The sequence below is a fragment of the Dipodomys merriami genome, unplaced genomic scaffold (assembly GCF_024711535.1).
Source record: "Dipodomys merriami isolate MVZ:Mamm:240054 unplaced genomic scaffold, mDipMer1.0.p SCAF_636, whole genome shotgun sequence".
NCBI lineage: Eukaryota > Metazoa > Chordata > Mammalia > Rodentia > Heteromyidae > Dipodomys > Dipodomys merriami.
The window spans coordinates 138361-152611 of record NW_027206220.1 but is presented as its reverse complement, the minus strand read 5'-3'; the positions used below and the strand labels follow the sequence as shown (position 1 = coordinate 152611).

The 14251-nt window shown below is 42.3% G+C and overlaps 1 protein-coding gene across 3 annotated transcripts in view; it reads left to right on the top strand.

Annotated features, from left to right (window-relative positions):
- The window catches only part of LOC138815304 (ran-binding protein 17), a 210685-nt gene that overhangs the window by 111697 nt on the left and 84737 nt on the right, over positions 1–14251 (top strand). Inside the window, exon 15 of one of the 3 annotated variants that reach the window (XM_070004642.1) lies at positions 13912–13985. The exons of the other annotated variants lie outside the window; for them this stretch is intronic. Coding sequence (XP_069860743.1) covers positions 13912–13985 — 74 coding nt within the window. The remainder of the gene's footprint in view (positions 1–13911; positions 13986–14251) is intronic. 3 annotated transcript variants of the gene reach the window in all.

The window sequence follows — 14251 nt, the reverse complement described above, 5'->3', positions numbered from 1 at the left end:
CAGTGTGCTTCCAAGGCTGCTTTAAAAAAAGAAAAAAGTAACAGTTAATGCTGCAGTGTCTTTGGGCTTTTCACAATATGAATGTGCATGTGTAAAAATATTTCAATAAGTTTGACGTACAACCAGATTATGTATCCACTCACTTATTCATCAAGTATTTTATCCTTCAATATCTTTGTCTAGTTTTTAGATATCACATTATTTATATATGTAAAATATGTTGCCAGATAAGATACTATATGTAAAACTAAACCCTAATTAACCATTTGCATTCTACTGTATTCAGTGTTGAAAGTTACCTGTATGTGTCAAAAAAAGGACTTTAAAATGTGAGCACTTCGGTTAAGTCACTGTGGCAATGTGCTTGGTGATGAAAGATTGTATTTACCATTTTGAATTGCTGTTGAAAATAATTGCCTCTACAAACGGAAACATCTGTAAGATAGCACATGGTTAGAGCTCCATCAGTTTTCACACTCAGGGCTGAGCTATGACCTTTTATGATGACTGTGAACAGTTACTGCCTCCATTAGCCATACGTTTTGTTTCTTTATTTTAGTAGATAGCCTAGACTGTAAATATTGGAGAATCTAAAATAAATCAACTTATTATCCTAAGGATACAAAATGTAAGAGCTATTTGTGGTTGGGAACCTTTGACAGATAGTTTGGATGAAGCAGATGATTGCCTGCCTGGCGTGTCTGGTCTCCATTGCTGTGCCTGCAGGCAGTTAGTGCTACGGTTGTATATTGATGTCAGGGTTAGTACTGAGTGGCTAGCAGTGACAGATGTCTATAATTACAGGCAATGCTTCCAGTATTGCTGAAGAGCCAGCCTATGTTGAACAATTATCTTATTTCTGCCTTGCCAAAGAGCATGTTCCAGTTGCTAGTATTAGCAGTGGTGAATAAATACAGAGCCTCATCTGCTGCCTTGGGACAAATGTGGAAAAGGCGCTTGGTGATAAAGCATAAATGCAAAACATTTTTCAACATTTTACATTAGTTAAGTTCAGTGTTTTCCTAATTTTTATCTTCCCATAATGTTTCTGTTGAAGGAGTCTTGAAATATAAAAACACATTTGGCATGCTTACTGGGATTTTGTTCTCCCCTAGGCCTGTAAGGCTCCCAGTGCCGGCACCCCTTGCTTCGCTGAATAAATGTGTTTAAGCAATTTGGCTTTAAAACAAGTTTTTCCCATGTGAATTCTATTCTCTGATTGATTCCCATTAAAAATTTGGAAATACATTTCCATGAAAAATCTCTCACACCCAATAAGTTTAATTGGAAACTTTTTAATTGGGAAGTTAGGAAGGTATACATACGCAGAAGTATACTAAACACCTTGGTGTACGGGTGGGCCTGATGTTTGCTCAGACTTGCATTCTTAAATTTTGTTTTAAACTCAACTAACTCACCCCCTTTCATTTTTTGGCCACTCAGTCTTTTCTCATCCCCAAGTTTTCTGACCACCTCGTTCTGTGCTTGCTCCTGGTCCATTTGGCTGACTTACGAAAGCATGCAGCTGTCTACTTTTATCTGACATGGGCTGTAACACCACCCCTGCCCACAAAGCACACTACTTCTCACTAACGCATGGCCCTCTTCAGTCATGGGAACGTTTGAGGTATTGTATCGTAAAAAATTACCTAGGCTGTAAGTTTCATATTCTGTATTTTTAGCTAACATATTATGGGAAATGAATAAGAAAATTCGTTTCTCTCCAGCCTTAATCAAAACCTGCATTGGTTTTCTACTTTTGCTTAAGCTCTTTACTGAGCTATCTATTACTTTTTATCATTTAGTCTTCTAACAGTCTTCTATTTCATAGGTGTGATTCTCTTTATTTTACAAAATATGAACAGAATTTCAGAGAAGTGAAAACGCTGCTCAGTGGTGGGCCCTGGGTTTCAAAGAAAGCATCCTACTCTAAACCTACTTTGCTTTCACTGTATCAAATTGCTATAGATGTGTTTCAGCATGAGTTCAGTCTTCAGAAAATGATCATTAGTAAGACTACCTCATCAACTTTATCCCTGTATTATTTCCCAAGGATAAAGCTCATTTCTGCAGCTACAGATTGGACTTCTTCTTGTAGTAGTCATATGTCACAAGAGGACTAATCTAGATCCTAGATTGGTGATATAACCCATGCTAGAATAAAAAAACTGACTCAGAACATGAGGCCAGTAATTTATATGTAGTATAGAAAGCAGCCCTTTCAGTTCTTGCTGTGAAAGACTTCCCCTGGAGGCCCACCACACAAAATCTTAATCACCTAAAGCTCTAATGATGGTGTGCTAGAACCCCTTGTCTGTCTGTATTCAGTAAAACTAAAAGGACTTAGTAAAAATCTTAATTTTAAAAACTTAGAGATCCAGGCACCAGTGGCTCAGGCCTGTAATCCTAGCTACTCAGAAGAAGCCATCCTAGGAAGGAAAGTCTGTGGAACGTGTATTTCCAATTAACCTCTCTCTCTTCTCTCCCTCCCCTCTCTCCCTCCCCCTCTCTCCCTCCCCCCTTCTGTTTCTTTCTCTTTCTCTTTCTCTCCCCTTTCTCCTCCCTTTCTCCCTCCTTCCCTCTCTTCCTCCCTCCCTTCCTCCTTCCCTCCTTCCCTCTCTCTCCCTCTCTCTCCCTCTCTCTCTCTCTCTCTCTCTCTTTCACACACACACACACACACACACACACACACACACACACACACACAGAACTGGAGTTGTGAGCCAAGTGCTATAGCATTAGCTTTGAGCATAAAAGCTTGGGGACAGCACCCAGACCCTGAGTTCAAGTCTCATTTTAAACAACAACAACAAAAAAAAACCCAAACCTTGGAGAACTGGATTGACTCATTGATCTGAATTGAGAAGGCTTTGCTAATTTATTGAACATGGGAATATAAAACAACAGCTTGCTGAGTAAGTTGAAAACTTGGAGTGGAGATGGAACTGGAAAGTAAGATGACTCATAAAATGAGGACGGGGCTTCAGAATTGGGAATTCGGGGGAAGCAGATGAGCCCTTGGGGTGAACAGCACCAGCTGCCACACGCCTTTGCCATCGCCTTTCCCGACTCTTTGAAGTATTGAGAGACTTGACCCATTACAAAAACATGCTGTTCGGCTCCCTTCACTAAACTCTCTTCCCTCTAGGCATTCTTATTTAACAATTACTGACGCTGTTCACATGTCAGTTTAGAGCATGTATCTGTTTTCCAGCATTTAATCCACAAAGAGGCACTGTCACCTTGGTATGTGCCATAGTAACAGTAGCTGATATTTAGGGAACCACGGTCCCCTGTACGGACCTTGTAAATGAATCATCTCAAACAAATCATAAATGAGACCCTGTGAGCATCCTCATTGTATGATTGAAGAAACTAAAATTCAGAGGGTTTATGACTTACTCAGAATTACTGAATGGCAGAATCCCACGATTCTTAGACTTCACAATCTCAACGAGGTTAAGGCCTAGTCAGTGATGGAGAGCCTCACACGGGAGGTAGGGGGTACTGGGTCTGTGCTTTCATCCAGCTTTGTCACTCATGGCTGTACTGTGCCAGCTGATCCAGAAAGGGAGTCTGGAACTTGTCTGATTGGGCTGGCTTTGAACCAAGATCCTCATATCTCAGCATCCTGAGTGGCTAGAATTACAGGTGTAAGTTACCAGTGCTTCGCTAAAGAATACTAACTCTTTATGTCACTGTTGCTTAAAGCATGCAAATGAGGAAATTTGAGAATGTAAGAAATGGAATAACTAGGGTTACAAAATTAATTCATTAAGTAAAAAATCCTTTATTAAATGGTTGTTAACTGCCACACATTGTGTTAGATAGGCTAGAATGCCTCTTGGGAAGCCAGGCAAGGTGGCTCAAGCCTGTCATTTCAGCTGCTTAGGGATGCAGAGGTAGGGAGGTCATGATTCACCAAGTTCAAGAGATTCCGCCTGAGTGTCTGAGGGTGGGGTCCACGCGTGCTCACCCAGCACAGGGAGGCACGGTGGCTGGGCACAGTGCCGCACACCGGCCACCCCAGCCTCTCGAAGAAGCCTAAGGAGAAGGGCCACGGCCCAGGCCAGCCCAGCATCAAAGGAGACCTCACTTCCAAAATAGGGAAGGCAAAAGGAAAAGGCCAGAGGCATGGTTAAAGTGTTTGTGGGCATGCCTGCTTATTAGCCAATGTGGGACCCTAACTACCTTCCACTGTGCTGCCCTCCCTTGGATGGCACTTCAGCCTGGGCTTCTTCCTGGTTCAGGGTACCTAAAATAACAGCAATAACTTGGCTCATTTTTGTCTTTCTAGGAGAAAAATATGCTTCCTGAGTAACTGTGTAGTGCCTTCATCTATCAGTTGGGCTTTTACATACATTGTAGATGTACAGAAGGGAATTCATGGACCATCACAGAATGAACTCGGGGTTGCATTTGGAGCAAATTAAAAGTTTTTGTTAATTAAGCTAGTGACATGAGAGAAACTGAATGGTGCAAAGAAACATTTTTAGTAGAATTTAAGATGATGAGGAAAAGTAGACAGCACAGTAGTCAAATATAAATGAAGTGAGTTACACCTTGTTTTCATTCCTTGGGGCATTATTTCTCCATTCTTGTCATCATGCTTTCCTTGAGAGTTTTGTTTTGTATTGTAGAAGTGCAGCTTACTCTTAGAAGGAAAATACAGAGGTTGTTTTGGATACAGGAACTGAGACATAGTTTCAGAACAGCACCATAGAAAGAGAAATAGAATTACATTCCTAGGAAACATGCATGAACAAAATAAAAAAGTTAAAAGTAGAGATAGGGTCATAGAGTTTGTCTTAACCCCACTGTCCTTACAGCTCGGGGTGCCTCTCAGAGGGTTTGAATTAGATTAAGTGGTCAGAAGTGAATTTACTAAAATTCCATCAGAAGGTGACCTGACCTGCTCAAATCATTAGCTCCACTAGCCATATTTATATATGCAAAGTGATTCATAGAAGACAACAGGATTGAGCGATTCTTAAAAAATAGAACTGCCAAATATCATTTATAATTTGTTGGGGTTTTTTTTTTATGGCTACCCTTGAGTAATTGGTTTCTTGCACTAATTCTATTGAAACAAATACCTACTGCAATCCGTCTGATCACTTCCAGAGTTTAAGTAGGTCTCGCCTTGTCTCATGGCTGCAGAGTAAACCCCAAAGACTCAGGGATATTTCAGGTCTCAGTCACAAAATCCCTGATGCCCTTTCTCCCTGCATCTGAGATTGGGAAGGCTTCCTGCTCTTATCCCCACCTCCAGGTGGCAGGTCCCTAAACTGTGTACTTTTTAGGTTATACGCCCGAGGAGTGATGTATCCAGAGGTCCAGAGAAGGCTTGGAAAGTAGTTAAGGTGAGTGGAGCTGTGGTCATGGTGATGGGGTCACTGGTCTTTACGCTTGCCTCAGGCTCCCCTAACACAGGCTCACGCACGCAGGGAGTGGGGCGAGCAGGGTGCCTTGTCTTGATCCCCACCTTTGCAGATCGTGTCACCCTAGAATTGCATGTCAGTAGTCAGCACGGAGAGACGTGGAAACAGCCTCAGCTGCTTCACTGTAGCTAATCCCTGCCAGTTACTCAGACTTGGAAAGAGAAGAAACTATCCAGCCACTTTGATTAGTATGTTATTGAACAAGCTTGAATATACTGTCCCTTCTACCAGAAGAAAGGTGTCCCATCTGACACTTTGGAGAAGCAGGGGAAATTAAAGTGAACAAGATATTTGTTCCCTGGTCCCCACCTCTGCCACCTCCTCTCACAAACTTGATCCAGCATTAACATTTATACTCAAAAAATGTAATCACGCTGTCCCGTAAAGCTTGTATGGTAAAAACTACTAATATTTGTTAAAATGCCTGAAATGCCTCCTTCCAGTTAGTCTCAAAACCCTCTAGTGGCCAGGCTTTCTCCCAATAGTCTTGTGCTTTCGCTATAGTTAATGCCTTTTGCAGTGGGCTTGGGAGATCACGCATTCACCCAGCGCTTTACGGTGCTTTATCTCCAGAAGACTAGTTTAACAGAAGCTTGGCCCCAGACATGGAGTGGATTGGCAGCCGGCAGGAAGGAGCAGAGCTGTGTCAAGACAAATGTACTCTCTATCTTCTGTGGTTGGCTTTCAGCTGGCTGCACCACAGGAGTCTTTCTACAGGCTGTGATCCCGTGATACACCAGTAACCGGTGCCTCAGCCGGCTCCCTCTTGGCGGGTGAGGGCCTGTCGGGAGGCATTAGGTTCACGCTGGTGAAGACCCGTAGTCAGTGGCTCCCCAAAGGGAGGGAAGGCAAACCGCCAGATCCTGTTGAACAGGTGGTAGTTAGACCTTCGATCTGGGCCTAGGGCCGGGAGGGAAAGAATCTCTCAAAATTACCAGTCTTGCCAATTTCATACTATACCCATACCTCTCTTTCTAATCAGTGATTATCTAAAATCTGACCCAGAAATGTCTCTGGCAGCTTCTGGAGCCTTTAACTTTTCCACCTTCCTTAGAAGCCTGGATTGGGGCCCAACCCCACTGGGTGCAAGCAAAAGAGGAAGCATGTTCTTAGCCATGCATCAGTGGAGGCCCCTACTGGGAAAGGGGATTATCACAGGCAGCAGGCAGCCTGCACCCCAGCCTGCTGAGTTCGTGCTTTGTGCCACAGGATGTGGAGCGAAGGAAATGCCAGGCCAGCGCCGCCAGGGCGGCCGCTCCAAGTTTCTCATACAATGGCCTATTCAAGCAGAATGGGAAGGCCTTGAAGAGCCCTGTCAGGTACAGGTCTTTTTAGCAAGATGGCCACCACAGATGGCGGATTCAGATAATGTAACTGAAATTAAAATGTAACATTCATATTGATTTTACACTTCCATAGCCTGAGCTCCATTCCTACATTATTCTATATTCCAGGTCTGAGTGAGGGGAGCTGATCACTCACCTTTTCCACTTTATTTCCAACACAATCATGGTTTTAAAATAAGTTCCATGGAAAGTTTTTTCTACCTGCTTTCAGTCGTGTCCTTTTTTTCACAGACAAGATGATGAATTTCATCAAAGTACATTATATGATATGGAAAAATTAGTCACCCAGTATTAATGTGGATCTATTCAGTGTCACTGTTTGTGTATTCAGTGTACAGTGAAGAGGAGTGCAGCATTAATTCTCTTGATGCAGTGACGTTAATTGTGGTGATCCTTTTAGTCTGCTTCAAATACTGATGGAAGAGTTTAGTATCCTTACCTCCCAAGTAGTTCAGAGCCAAGTCATTAAATGCTCTATTTCTTTTTTCCTTCTCTCTCTGCTACCAGCAGCCTTCAGTTTGATGAGCTCTTTCCTGTAGAAAGTTCTGAACTGAACGCAAGGGCACTTGAAATCCAAGAAAAATATGAAAATAGTTCTCTTCATAAGAAATATTAATGCTTTCATTCTATTGTATCCTTCTTAGTGTCAGATTTTGCTTTTCCAAGTTATGTTTAAAAAAACTTAATTGGTAAGTCATTTCAATAGATTGAAACAGTAGGTTAAAATTCATACAATTTGAAGCCAGGCATTGGTGTGACTCATGCTTGTAATTTCTAGCTGATCAGGAGGCTGACAGGTGAGGATTGTGATTTTAAGCCAGCTGGGGCAGGACAGTCCTTGAGCCTCTTATCTCCAGTTAACCACCAAAAAGCCAGAAATGGATCTGTGAGTCAAGTGATAGAGTACTCGCTCAAGCCCCAGGAGCAGCACACACAAAACTCCCGACAATTGGGGTCATTAGTTGGTATCAGTTGCCTTGTGGTAGCAGAACTCTCTGTGGTGACTCCCCTGGCATTACCACCCTTTGCATTGAGTGCGCTTACAATGTGCTAAAGCTCTCTGAGGAGTTATAACGTCTTAAACATTTATACCAAGTCTAAGGGTATTAACTCACTGTAATTTTCTGAAAATCCATTATCCAAAATCTTAATTCATTATAACACTCCTTATGAAAACCTATAGACCAGTGTTTTTCTCTTATTCTCCTATTTGCACAGAATGAGAGATTCATTGTTCTTTTTAATTTGTTTCGTGCGGTGCTTTTGAGTACACTTCATAGAGAGCTGTTATTGAATTTCTGTGACTGTCATTATATATCCATACAACCTTTAGGAACTAATATTCTGGGTTTCCCCAGTTCTGTAATCTACTTCAAATTTAAGGATTGATATAATTAGTTTCTTCAGAGTTATGCCCAGAATGTTAGCAACAATGTTGCAGGCTTCCAAGATCAAGGATCAGGATGGGAAAAGAAAACAGTTGTGTAAATTATCATATCATATAATCTTGTTCTTTATTAAACTAAAGTTACTGCTAAATATCTTTTTGCTGTTTATATGTTTTTGCTTTTTTTTAGCATTTTTAAAATCTGGTTCCCCTTCAAAACCGTATACAAGATCACTGAAGCTTGTAAATGCTCACAGCAATTATTGGTTATTGGACTAGTCCAGTAGTCACTGCAGTGAGTGGTTGAAACATTGTGTATATTTCCAAATTCTCCTTTCTGACAGTTAAAAGAACCTTTGTAGTAAAATGTAGAGGGATAAGAAAACACACATCAAAATAATTTTTTAAGAGGCATGTCTTCTGTAGTGTGTGGTAATGATAATTTCTTGTATTTCTAACAATTTTTCAGGAATTAGAGAGATGGGTAACTGATTACTGTGTACTTTTTTAGTTTGTAAGGTATAATAGTCTTGAAAGACATAGAATTAGGGTTTTCCATCATGAAATTTTGAAGAGGTTGTTTTATACTTGTAACAGCTGCATTTTCTGTAGCTACAACAGGCTGTTGACTAAATATATACATTAAATGTTTCAGAGTTAATGAGAATTTCAGGATTTTACTTGTGTTGGTGGTTATCTTTATTATGTGGAAGTCTTGACCTTCCTGCTATTTTTATGTGAATATCTTCTCTTGACCAGGCATTGGCTGACACTGTTAGCACCTGCTGTGAGGAAGGTGTAGGATGGGAAGGGGGGATGGCAAAGGAAGTAGCACTTGTCAGGGAGCGGCCACGTGCCAGGCTCTGTGTTCCTGGTCGACGTTTGATCTCCAAAAACTCCTTCATGTAGGTGGAGATACCTCTTCTTCATCCTTCCCTGTTTTACTGACAAGGAGCCAAGATTCAGAGTCTTTCTAGTTAGTGGCAGATCCAGAATTCAGATCCAGATATCTTTGGGACCGGAGCCTCTGCTTGTTAAGTTTGTCAAGACGGTAGCATTTGCCGTCCAGGGACATAGGCTGGTAAGTGGAAAAACATATTCTATGGAAAATAAACACTCAGGATCGGGTTCTGGTTTTGATAGGCAAGTGTGGATGCCAGTTCCGGAACAGTCCGTGCTGGGAAGAGTCGGAGCAAGTGCAGTCTTACCTGATCTGTGCAAGAGCTTTTCTAGAAATGTGTAGCCTCTGAAACTACACGTTTCTAAATTACAAAAGTTTGCTCATGTTCACTTCCTTTGAGTCAGATCTTAAATGTACTGCTTTGTAAGAAAGAAAAGTTATTTCAAAACAAAACAAAGTGTGCCTTTACAGGTTTTCTTTTTATTAAAAAATTACTATGAATCAGCTGGGTGCTGGTGGCTCACGCCTGTTATCCTAGCTACTCAGGAGGCTGAGTTCTGAGGATCGTGGTTCAAAGCCAGCCCAGGCAGGAAAGTCCGCGAGACTCTTATCTCCAATAAACCACCAGAAAACTGGAAGTGGCGCTGTGGCTCAAGCGGTAGAGCACTAGCCTTGAGCTGAAGAGTGCAGGGACAGTACCCAAGCCCAGAGTTCAAGCCCCACAACTGACAAAAAAAAAAAAAAAAAAAATACTATGAATGAAATGAAATTGGCCGAAATGTGCATTTTAATGTCACCTTTATTCCTTTAACAGCCATTTATTAAGTAATTGGCTCAGTTGAGATAAAAGAGCGTTATCTCTGCTCTTAAGGAGCTGAGTCTTTATGCCTTTGTTAGTTTGTCATCTAGTAAAGAATAGGTCTATTGGAGGACAGGAGAGGAGAGGAGAGGAGAGGAGAGGAGAGGAGAGGAGAGGGTTGTTGAAGCCAGCTAAGATCTAGTTGCAATGCTTTCTATTTGTTCATTGTCTTTATCCTATCTTTGAAGAGCATCTAATGATTGAGTCTCTTTCCCTCTTCCCCTACCCTCCTCTTTCCTCTACTCTCCTCTTTTCTCCCTTTCCCCTTTCCCCTTGCCTCTCTCTCCCTCCCAGCTCTCCTCCCAGTCCCTCCTCTCCTCCTCTCCCTCCTCTCTCTCCCTCCCAGCTCTCCTCCCAGTCCCTCCTCTCCTCCTCTCCCTCCTCTCTCTCCCTCCCAGCTCTCCTCCCAGTCCCTCCTCTCCTCCTCTCCTCCTCTCCCTCCTCTCTCTCCCTCCCAGCTCTCCTCCCAGTCCCTCCTCTCCTCCTCTCCTCCTCTCCCTCCCAGCTCTCCTCCCAGTCCCTCCTCTCCTCCTCTCCCTCCTCTCTCTCCCTCCCAGCTCTGCTCCCAGTCCCTCCTCTCCTCCTCTCCTCTCTCTCCCTCCCAGCTCTCCTCCCTGTCCCTCCTCTCCTCCTCTCCTCCTCTCCCTCCTCTCTCACCTCTGTCTCAGTTTGAACTCAGGACCTCTCACTCTTGCTTGGCTGTGTTGCTCGAGGTGGCACTCTACCATTTGAGGCACCCCCAGTCCAGCATTTTGCTGGTTACTTGAGCATGGAATCTCACAGTCTTTTCTGTGAGATTCTGTAGCTGGCTTTGACCTTAGATCTTCTAGCTTTCGGCCTCCTGAGCAGCTAGGATTGTAGTTGTGGGTTATTGCCGCTGCTGGCTGACTTTCCTGGGAGTGACGGGATTTGAGGGTCTTGCTGTGTAGTGCAGCCTGGCCTCAAAGGTGTCATCTTCCTGCCTCTGCCTCTTGAGTGCCAAGATTACAGGCATGTACCACCACTCCTGGCTGTCGTCTTTTTTTTCTTCTTACAGTTTTGCTTGTTTCTCATTATGATCAAATTACCCTAATGGATTCTGAAATAGAAGGTAGGAGTCTATGAACTGAGAGTGACTTTTTCCTCTCCTGGCATTCCTGCGCTGACTTACGCTTCCTTAAAAGGAATATAGAGATTTCACTTTTCCTTGCCATCATAAAAAAATATTTTTAGTAAAGTGGCAGAAGTTGAAAACTAAAATCATATTAAAATTATTTTCTGTAGAAAATTTTCATTGGCTTGTGTTTTATGATAAAACAAGTTTGTAGATATTTCTTCACTGCAAGTTACCTCCCATCCCCAAACTAGCTGTGTCTGTGTCATAATTAAATCCCCAATGTTAGGAGACATTTTCATATTCTACATATTCTGAGAACTACAGGGTGCTTCGGAAAATGTGAGTCTTTTAAAAGAAATGCTGTAATCATACATTGATTTTAAATGACCCTGTCACACGTGAAAACAAAATCAGATTGTTGCTCTTAATGAGCTTTTCAATTTACTATTCAGTAGATCAGATAAGTGGATTTCAGAGGTAATGATCCTGTTTAGTACTCAGGCTTGACTGTCAGATCCTTGTAGTGTAGAGAGATCCCTAAGGACAAAAGCATTGACACAGTTGTAGAAGGGATAATGGGAATCAGAGCTAATGGATGATAAAAGGAACGGCGCGAGTTACAAGGATAATAGTGGATTAAAGCACTACCATGTGTCAGTGTTGACTGGTGTTTCTGACGTGTTATTGGTTCACATATGATGCTGGGAGAAACTGTTTTGACAGCGGAGTACAACAGACCTGCCCGGCTTCCTTGCGCCTTGCGCATGCCAACTTGTCCTGCAGCAGGAGAACATTTCCTGGTAGGAACTCTCCACTTAAAAAAGACTCAATTAGTGAATGTTTTAAATATTAAGAATAAAATCAAGTCTTAGTTATTATACTTCTGTTAGTCAGTGTTTCATCATTTAAATTCAATGGGGCATCATTTTAGAATAAAATTTAGATTGATTCTGAATATTGTCATTATAAAGTACATACACTAAAGTCTTGAAAATACAAATTTTGATTTTACTAAAAAAACAGTGTAGCCATTATATGATCCAAAACAGAAAACCTTGGCCAGAAAATAACAAACAAACAAACAAAAAAAAAACAGAAAAGAAAGGAATACAGTAAAATGGGCCCTGGTCAGCGTCCTTCCCAAAGACGGTTATGTTGAACATGAAATTTATGGCTGATTTTATTTATCTGTAGGGGGGGACGCTGTTGCCCAGGAAGAGGTTATTTTTTGAGTCCTAGGTTCATTCAGGCTTTCACCTTTGTGATATGTATATAACTTATAATGGAGTCAAAGTTAAGAGCACATGCAGTCTGTACCCCTTCAGCTCTAGACCTGAGAGCATGCACAGTCTGTGCCCCTGCAGACAAGCAGAGTGAGCAGAAGCAGATGATGGGGTCAAGGGCCCCTCTTGCCTCATTTTATATACTCATGTGATTTGAAAGTCTTATCTCACAAGGGTGCTACTAAAGATCAAAGAGAGCTGCATCACTCAATAACGGGATGCTCCCAGATTAAAATTACAGTTCAAGCTTTTCCCTGTAATACTTTTCTTTTTCTCTGGTAATTTATGGTTTTCATCTTTTCTCCATGAAATCTAATGTATGTTTAATAGAAAAATTATTTTTATTAGCGGTGCAGTATCCTCATTATAATGTCATCTTAAGGGGTCCAGACAGCCGCTTCCGCCGTTACACGGTGAGCACACGTGTGGTGTGCTCCCTTAGCCGGCGCTGTCTTACGGATGGGACCCTCTAGGCATAAGAGCGCCCCACAAAGTGCTCATGTAGACTTGAGGAAGGCACCCCAAACAGAGTGCCAAAAGTCCCCTGGCTACATGACGGATCAGCCCCGCCCTCCTGGGAAGGCGGCCAGTCTTCTAAGAACTGGCTTGAGAATGGGAATCCGGTAAGAGAAGGAAGAAGGCCGAACCAGCAGAAGGAAGAGCACATATAAGATCTGGAATTGCATGACACACCTCAGTAATCCTTCCGTGTTGGGCTGTGGCTTGAAGTTGAGGGAAATGTTGGAAGATGAAGTGTGAGGAGCCAAGTTGTGAAACATTTTGTACGGCATAAATCACATCAAGATCATCTTCTCCAACTGAACAAGTTTAGATTTAGGCCTGTCCGCAAGGGGCGTGGACACTGGGGGACTAAGGGAAAAGTTGCCTTTCTATCTATTTTTCTTCCTTGTGCTGTCTTTGTGCTCATAGTTCCTGGACTAGTGTTGTCCCACATGACTGTTCTTGGAGATGAAAGCCTACTCTCAGGCAAGACAGTAGTGATGTCGTCATTGACATGTTCTTTCTGGAAGGCGTGGTGGTTAGCAAAAGAGGCAACAGAAGATTACATGTCAGTTTTCTTTTTTCTTTTCTCTTTCCACCTTTGAATTCCTGCCCCAATACCCAGCCCTCTAGCCCTTTCATTCACTCTGCCAGCCTGATGAAAAGGCTTCTGGACCAGTCAGGTTGAAAGCCTGTAACACAAGCTTCTGATCCGAATACTGTTTAAAACCTAGCACAAGGTCCCTGCAGTGAACAGCTCCCCTCCTCAGTGTGACCTTATTATCACCATTATCACCTACTCCCTTCTTCAAGAAAGGGGCAGTTTACCACTGAGGAAAAGAAATTAGGTCGTTTGGTGGGAATAAGAGTATGTGGTTATGTTTGTATGTGTGTATGTATTTCAAACCAAGAAGGGTGCTTTTTGAAAAGAAAAGTTAAAATTACAAATTTGTTTAATAATCCGTGATTAACTCTCAGCTCTTCCTAATTCAATGTGGTTACAACAATGTACTACTACGTCTTGTACTTGTTTTATTTGATGCTTGGGAAGGATATATTAAGGATTAAGCTTTTGACAGTGACATTTGTCCATGCAGGTATATGCCCGTATGTCAGAAGTCTTAGGAATAACTGATGACAACCACGTTTTAGAAACATTTATGACGAAAATGTAAGTTACTGTTTTGGTTTCTAATTTTTCTTCTGCTTTAAATCTTAATAGATCATGTCATTATACTTGAATCTTTTTATAGATATTCTGGGTGGGTGAGTGCACGCATGGGCGCCTGCATACATACATGCGCGGCACACACACACACGCGCGCGCGCACACATACACACACACACACACACTCCTGCCTGTCCTGGGGCTTAAACTCAAGGCCTGGGTACACACACACACACACACACACACACACACACACACACACACACACT